The following is a 7140-nucleotide window of genomic DNA, read 5'->3' on the forward strand; positions in this document are numbered from 1 at the left end:
TCCACATAGCTATTTCATAAATTGGTATAATTATCCAGTAAAAGCTCGGAAGATTTTAATATTCATTATTAATAATTCATTCATTATTAATATTCATTACTAATAATAAAAGGCAAAGTCAATGAAACCCTTTGCATTGGCAGCTGGGCCGACGATTGAATTAAATTTTGAAACATTGTATATGGCACGGATATATTTTTAATAATTCACCCGATCAACCGCAAACGGCCAGTCTACTTTATTTAAGTATACTAAAAAATTTTAAGAAAAAATATCTTAATATTACAAAATTAAACGTTTGTGAGGTAAACTTCAGTGAACTTTTCTAATTTGGAGTCAGAATCGTCAAATAAGTTGATGTTTAAAAGTTTTGAATCTGTCAATCAGTATTGAAGAAGACAAAATGCATTCATTATTTGTTAAACCTCAATGAATGATGAATGCTGCTAGTTATCGAGCGCATGCGCTACCATGAGTTATGCTAAAATATTACATGTATAAATTGTTTTCAAATTATCATTTAATTAATTTTTTCCATCGAGATCTTTTGATACTTTTTATGTCAACGATATTTTGTATAGCAGTTTTTTGTGGAAAATTTTGTTTTTGTAAAACATGAATGTAAATTTTGATTAAATTTTGTGCGGGAAACTGACTTGGAAAATCCACGCGAGAGAAGGGTAGACGATAAAATTTTGGTATACAAACACCACATCGAGCTGTTGTCTTTCAGTCGATTCTGGCCATCGATACGTCAAAGAGATCATCCTCTGTCATGTTGAAATTATTGCTAATCGTTGCTCTGCCACTGCTCGTTGCGACGAGCTCGTCGGATTATACGGATTCGCCCGACCAGGAGGAAGTTCCGCACTTTTTTCAAATGCCCGACAAACAGAACGCGAAAATGTGCTGCACTCAATGCTTCGACGAAGAGACGTGCTTTATCTCTGTCGAGTACAGACGGGGGATCTGCCGTGGCAGCCTAGATCAAACGCAGATTGGTAGAGTGTGAGTCTGAATCAAAAAATTAAACACGAAATCAAACGTCAACGTCGATGACGATCAACGTTTTTTAATTTGCTCGTACTGTGTACATAAAAATTCTCAGCAATTACCCGGGCGGCCGAATGATCGCGACCTCCAAGCTGCCGAACGACATGTGGAAGCTGCTCTGGATCGAAGACGAGGACGAGCCCGTGCTCAATAACCGCGTCTTCAGCTGGAACAAATGCGCCTGGAAGTCGAAGGTGCGCACCGACTATAGCGTGGATGGCGCCGCGCTGGTCGACAAGCTCGTCGATTTGACGCGCAAACAAGAGGTGCTGGTCTCGCTCGAGCCGATCGGATGCTCCTTTGAAAGTTGCGACATCACGTTTCTCCTGAAGGAATCTTTCTTTGGCAACTCACAAAAAAAGACCCGTGATTCCCCTAAGGCGACGCCGAAGCCAAAGTTCGAGAAGGAAGACCTCTGAGAGTATTCTCTCGAGTGGCGAGAAAATAAATGTTCACAGTTGTCTATTTTGAATACTCTTCTTTAATAATTTTCGAATAAAGATTTACCTCGCAATGGTTGATAAGTTGAAATTATACGTGTGATTGTAAACAAAATAATTATTGACTTTGTTTATCCAAATCGAGTTCATCGAGTTTTCTTACGTCTGTTTATCTTTTCTCGAAGGCTTACAAAGTGTATTATTCATATCCGATCACTTATTAAACATCGATGATTCTTGATGAAATTATTGAACGACGGATATGTGAGGTATCGCATCCAGCCCGAGGTGCACGTAACCATATCATTAAGGAGCTTCAGCAGCTCAACTGAAAGAAAAGCAGCGTCAAATTTCAATATCTATTTCGATCGATTGATCCTGCAGGAATCGAAAGGAATTAAAAAAAATTTTCAAACTTTTTACCAGAACCATTGGGCTCTAGGAACCTTTTTTGTTAAAAATAGCATTTTTCAACTCTAAAAGTTATTGCCTTCAATTAAAAAATCTGAAAAAATTTCAGGTTATGTATTTTGATGAAAAAAACAAAATTTTTAACACTGCGTGCGCGAAACACGGGTTTTCTAACCTTAAATCAACCGAAAACCCTAGTTTCTCGCAAACAGAGTTAAATAATATCGTTTGCAACTAGTCCGCGAAGCAGTTGTTACAAAATATACTATTATAATTTATAAGTACATATTGTGCTTTATTGGTGCTATTTATAGAACATATAAATATCAATCTATAGACAAAATGAATAGTTGTCTCAGTTAATTGTCTAACATTTTCACTTACTTTATTGATGAAATACAAGTTGAGAATAATGAAACTTATTTTTTTACTATTGTGCGTTACTTTCGGGCGTGCAAAATGTAAGAGATTGAACTAGACGCAGTTAAATAAAATAGTATATTTTGCACCTAGGGAGTGAAAAACTGGAAAGTCTCAGAGCACGTGTAATTTATCATCCGAGGCGAAGCCGAGGTTGATAATCACGTGCTCTAGAGACTTTCATTTTTCGCTACATAGGTGCAAATACAATTTTTTGTGAATCCCCCAGCTTAAAGTAACATTTTGGTTTTGTGCAGTGGGAGTAAAATATTACTTTAGGTTGGGGTGGCACAAAAAAATTGTATTTGTACCTATGCTATGTAGCAAAAAAAAAGTCTCAGAGCCAGTTCCAGTTTTTCACTCCCTAGGTGCAAAATATACTATTTTATTTAACTGCGTCTAGTTCAATCTCTTACATTTTGCACGCCCGAAAGTAACGCACAGTAGTAAAAAAATAAATTTCATTATTCTCAACTTGTATTTCATCAATAAAGTAAGTGAAAATTTTAGACAATTAACTGAGATAACTATTCATTTTGTCTATAGATTGATATTTATATGTTCTATAAATAGCACCAATAAAGCACAATATGTATTAATAAATTATAAATTTTGATCAATACAATGTATTCACATAATTTTTAAATGAAGCAAATAGCGTCGTTTATTGCTTTTTAAGTATTAGTAGAAATATAATAGATTTCCATTCATTATGAAATTTGAAGGTCATCAATGAGTTCAAAAACTAAATAAGTATGATTAATACATTTTTGGTTTTTTCTTTTAGATCTATAGTTTTTCCTGCGTATATACTTGAAAAATCTTATTGTATGAAAATGAAATATTATTAAAGTAAAAAATAAGAAGTGTAGAGAATAATGAAACAAATAGTTATTTATGTAACAAGTGCCCAAAAGGCGTTTTTGGGCACGAGTGTACGGAAAAAGACACGAGTGCCGGCTATGCCGGCACGAGTGGGTGTTTTTTCCGCACACTGTGCGCAAAAAGCTGGGCACGTGTTGCATACAAAATTTTATGCAATAGGAGACGAAAAATACTTTCATTTAAATGAGGCGTTTTACCGCACACCCGTGTCCAAAATGAGGCATTTTACCGCACACAAGTGTCCAAAAACGCTTTTTGCGCACTAAAAAATGTGCGAAAAAAGACATTTTTCGTCATACTATTGCATAAAGGTATTTTTTTTTTTAAAGTTGTTGCTGTTACTTATATGAGTAAATCTCATGAAATTTCAATATTTTGCCATTAAAAAAAAAAATTTTTTTTCAAGCACACTCGTGACATTCTTTTTGGGAATATACAAGTGATTCAGAAACCTGAAAAAAATAGTGCCCATAAAATTTTTGTGAGGGCCTTCGAGGATTTGAAAAAGTACATGTTAAAGCTGAAGCTGATGAGCCATATTTTATACCATATTGATGGACAATATTTGCTTCTAAATTTGGTTAAAATTTTGATATTTAGACATTTAAAAAAAACACATAGCGTTATCTTTTCCAAAATGTCGAAAACTAAAATGGGCAATATAGATTTCGCCGTTTTAAGTAAAACTGTTGATGTGCTAATAATTTTCAGGCTTTTTGAAAGCAGTGATTCATCGGGGCCACAAATATTTAATAAAACAATCAAAAAAGCTTTCTGGTTTGGTAATATTGGAACGGGTAATAAATAACTTTTTCCTAAAAAAATTATAAAATGTTCTATAATTTTCGTTCGTTACTTTTCAGTTGCCGTCCTTTTATTGTGCACAACATATGTTTTATTTCCAGTAGATGAAAATAATCCAATACATGAAAAAGTTTTGCCATTGAAAACCCAACTTTTTCTCGATGAAAATAAATACTTTTATTGCATTCATGCAGTACAGTTTCTTATGGCTATTTTACTCGCTCTAGTTTCGGGAGTTATGAATTTTTATCTATGCATGTGTTCGGGCGTCGTCATTGCACAGTTTCAATGTTTAGAGTACGTGAAAACTTTTGAATTATTGTTTCAAAAGTTATATAATAGTATTTTTTATAATTTAATGAATTACTAATAGCTTATTATGAAATTTAAATATTACTTGAACGAAATGGACAACGAATACAACGTTCCTGAGGTTTCCTGGCGATAATTCGACGACATTAAAATTGCATTAAGTAGGTTATTTTTCACTTGAGAAAACTCTATCTTGAAGATTTATACCATTTATAAAAAAAACATCTTTTCGTTATTGGCAACCAGTAAAAAAAAATCACCAAATTCCTATGGGAACTCCTAAAGCTCATTTAATCCAATCAAAGCTCGATCTGGAAAATGAATTAGCTTTTGCAAAAATTATTTTTAGTAAACATAAACTGATTACTGAACATGAAACATGACTTGATGAAATAATTTATTCACGGATTTTATGATTTTAGGTTTTTTAAGATTTTTAATTCCGTGACGAGTCCTTTAGCAATTGGTTCGATAGTATTAAACACATGTGTTCTCATTTTCTACTTTGAATACTCAGGTATTCAAAGATAGTGAAATTAATAGCATCAGATTCGTTTCGGTATGAATTCAGATGGTAATTTCACTTGCAAATTCGGACTTAACGGAAGCTGCAAAAATGTTTTTGCGTTCACTTCTGTGTTGATTGCTATTATACAATTGTGTATTCCAAGTCAATTGATGAGCAATGCCACCTATGACTTTTTCCTTTGTTGGTAAAGATCAATTCTTTCTCTCTTGCATGAATGATTAAATTTTAAAGCAAAATATGAAAGCATGAGTAAAATGAAATTAATTCGTGTAATTTGTATCTCAGCTATTGCATAAACTGGTACGATTTTCCGGTAAAAGCTCGGTTGATGTTGATAACCATAATGGCTAAGTTAATAAAACCTCTCGGGTTTACAGCTGGGCCAACGATTGAATTGAATTTTGACACTTGCAGTAGTGTAAGATGATTAATTTTTTCTCCACTGAAAATCACAATTTGTAAAATATGTTTTACAGGTAATCAAGCGAACGATTTCGTACTTGCCAACTTTCAGATCATTGTATGCTTTTTTGTAAACGTATAGTAATAACTTAAATAAAAAGAAATTGTATCAATCATAATGGCTCCTGAATCTGAAAAAAATATTAAAAAAATCTTCTCGATACAATCAAAATTAACAAAGAGGCATTTGAAAATTGACAAAATTGACAATATGCCATTTTTAGTATGATGCGGAATTATGATACATTTTTTACATCAGACAAAAGTACCACTCACCTATAGTGTTTATAAAACTTTTGAATAAATTTTGAGCGGGAAACTGACTTGGAAAATCCACGCGAGAGAAGGGTAGACGATAAAATTTTGATATACAAACACCACATCGAGCAGTTGTCATTGAGTCAATTCTGGCCATCGATACGCCAAAGAGGTCCTCCTCTGTCATGTCGAAATTATTGCTAATCGTTGCTCTGCTGCTGCTCGTGACGACGAGCTCGTCGATCGTCAGCGGCGACCTGTTCCACGTCCAGGAGGAAGTTCCGCACTTTTTTCAAATGCCCGACAAACAGAACGCGAAAATGTGTTACACTCAATGCTTCGACGAAAAGACGTGCATCCTTGTCACTGAGAATCGGAACGACATCTCCGCGGGCCTCATCGATTATGAGTCGATTGGATTGATGTGAGTTTGAACAAAAGAAAATTAAATGTCGATAATAACTGGTTTTAATTTGCTCGTATACGAAAATTCGCAGCGATTTCCCGGGTGGCCGAATGATCACGACTTCTCACTATCTGTACAACAAGTGGCAGCTTCTATGGGTCGAGAACGCGACCGACCCGGTGCTGAAGAGCCGCGACTTCAGCTGGAACGATTGCGCCTGGAAGTCGAAGGTGCAAACTGATGACGACCTGGACCGACAAATCACGGAGATCCTGATGAGAGTGCTCTTCGATCCGAGTCACGACAACAACGTACCTTCAACTGTGACGTGATATTCTATAAGAAGCGCCCGGGGGAATCCATCCAGCCAAGAGCGAGGCCCGTTGGCGAGTCCATAATCGCTTTGATTTTACAGTCTGGAGAGACGTGGGATCCGACAGAGATCGATAAGCAAAATCTGTGAGAATATTTTTTTGAAGCGGCCATAAAAAATCTTCAGAAAATTATTATTTTTAAAGACGTCTGTTTTAAATATTATTCTTTTAATATTGAACGAAAGAATTATTATGTTTTAGATAATTAGTAATATAACTGTCACATGTATCCGTCCATGTATTGTTTGACTCTTCCTTTACTCTGAAAATAATCAGTTTTATGAAGTGATCGCTTGAAAAAATAGCATGACATGCATAAAAATAGTTATACCTATAACAGTGTTATTTCTTTTTTTCTATGATTTCTATGTTATGAACGAAGAAAATGTTTGAGGCCTATACTCTTTTTCTGATAGTTAAGTATTTACAAATAATCAGAAACTTGACTTCTTGTTAGCGACTGAACGGTACGATTATATTTTAGCGAGATTGTCGCGCAATTGTGATACCTTCTTGAAAATACTTTCCACCTTTCTCGTCGAACTTAAGGAGGCTCTTTCGATATTGATAATAACTCTACATCCTCATATAAGTTATATCAATCAATTCGTTAGAGCCTCACAATTATGTAGGAAGAAAAAAAAATGGGGGTAGCTGAACTCGTTTCCGAGAAAAATGCTATCGAAAATTGCAATTTTAACATGGACTTGTATAGGAAATGATCTTGTTTCGTTAATAACTTTTGTAAAAAATTCTACATCCTCAAAAAATTTATATCAATTGATT

At 34.6% G+C, this 7140-nt stretch overlaps 2 protein-coding genes across 2 annotated transcripts; both read left to right on the forward strand.

Moving 5' to 3' along the window:
- The first annotated feature begins 723 nt into the window (after window positions 1-723).
- On the forward strand, window positions 724-1596 carry LOC106652074. Its single transcript, XM_014370818.2, has 2 exons — window positions 724-1008; window positions 1109-1596. Exons 1-2 carry the CDS (start codon window positions 776-778, stop codon window positions 1470-1472), a joined length of 597 nt encoding a protein of 198 aa, XP_014226304.1. The 5' UTR covers window positions 724-775; the 3' UTR covers window positions 1473-1596.
- Window positions 1597-5729: 4133 nt separating this feature from the next.
- On the forward strand, window positions 5730-6571 carry LOC106652077. Its single transcript, XM_014370821.2, has 2 exons — window positions 5730-5998; window positions 6072-6571. Exons 1-2 carry the CDS (start codon window positions 5760-5762, stop codon window positions 6310-6312), a joined length of 480 nt encoding a protein of 159 aa, XP_014226307.2. The 5' UTR covers window positions 5730-5759; the 3' UTR covers window positions 6313-6571.
- The last annotated feature ends 569 nt before the right edge of the window (window positions 6572-7140 follow it).

Source organism: Trichogramma pretiosum, unplaced genomic scaffold, assembly GCF_000599845.2.
Source record: "Trichogramma pretiosum strain Unisexual culture from Peru unplaced genomic scaffold, Tpre_2.0 scaffold13, whole genome shotgun sequence".
Classification (NCBI taxonomy): domain Eukaryota; kingdom Metazoa; phylum Arthropoda; class Insecta; order Hymenoptera; family Trichogrammatidae; genus Trichogramma; species Trichogramma pretiosum.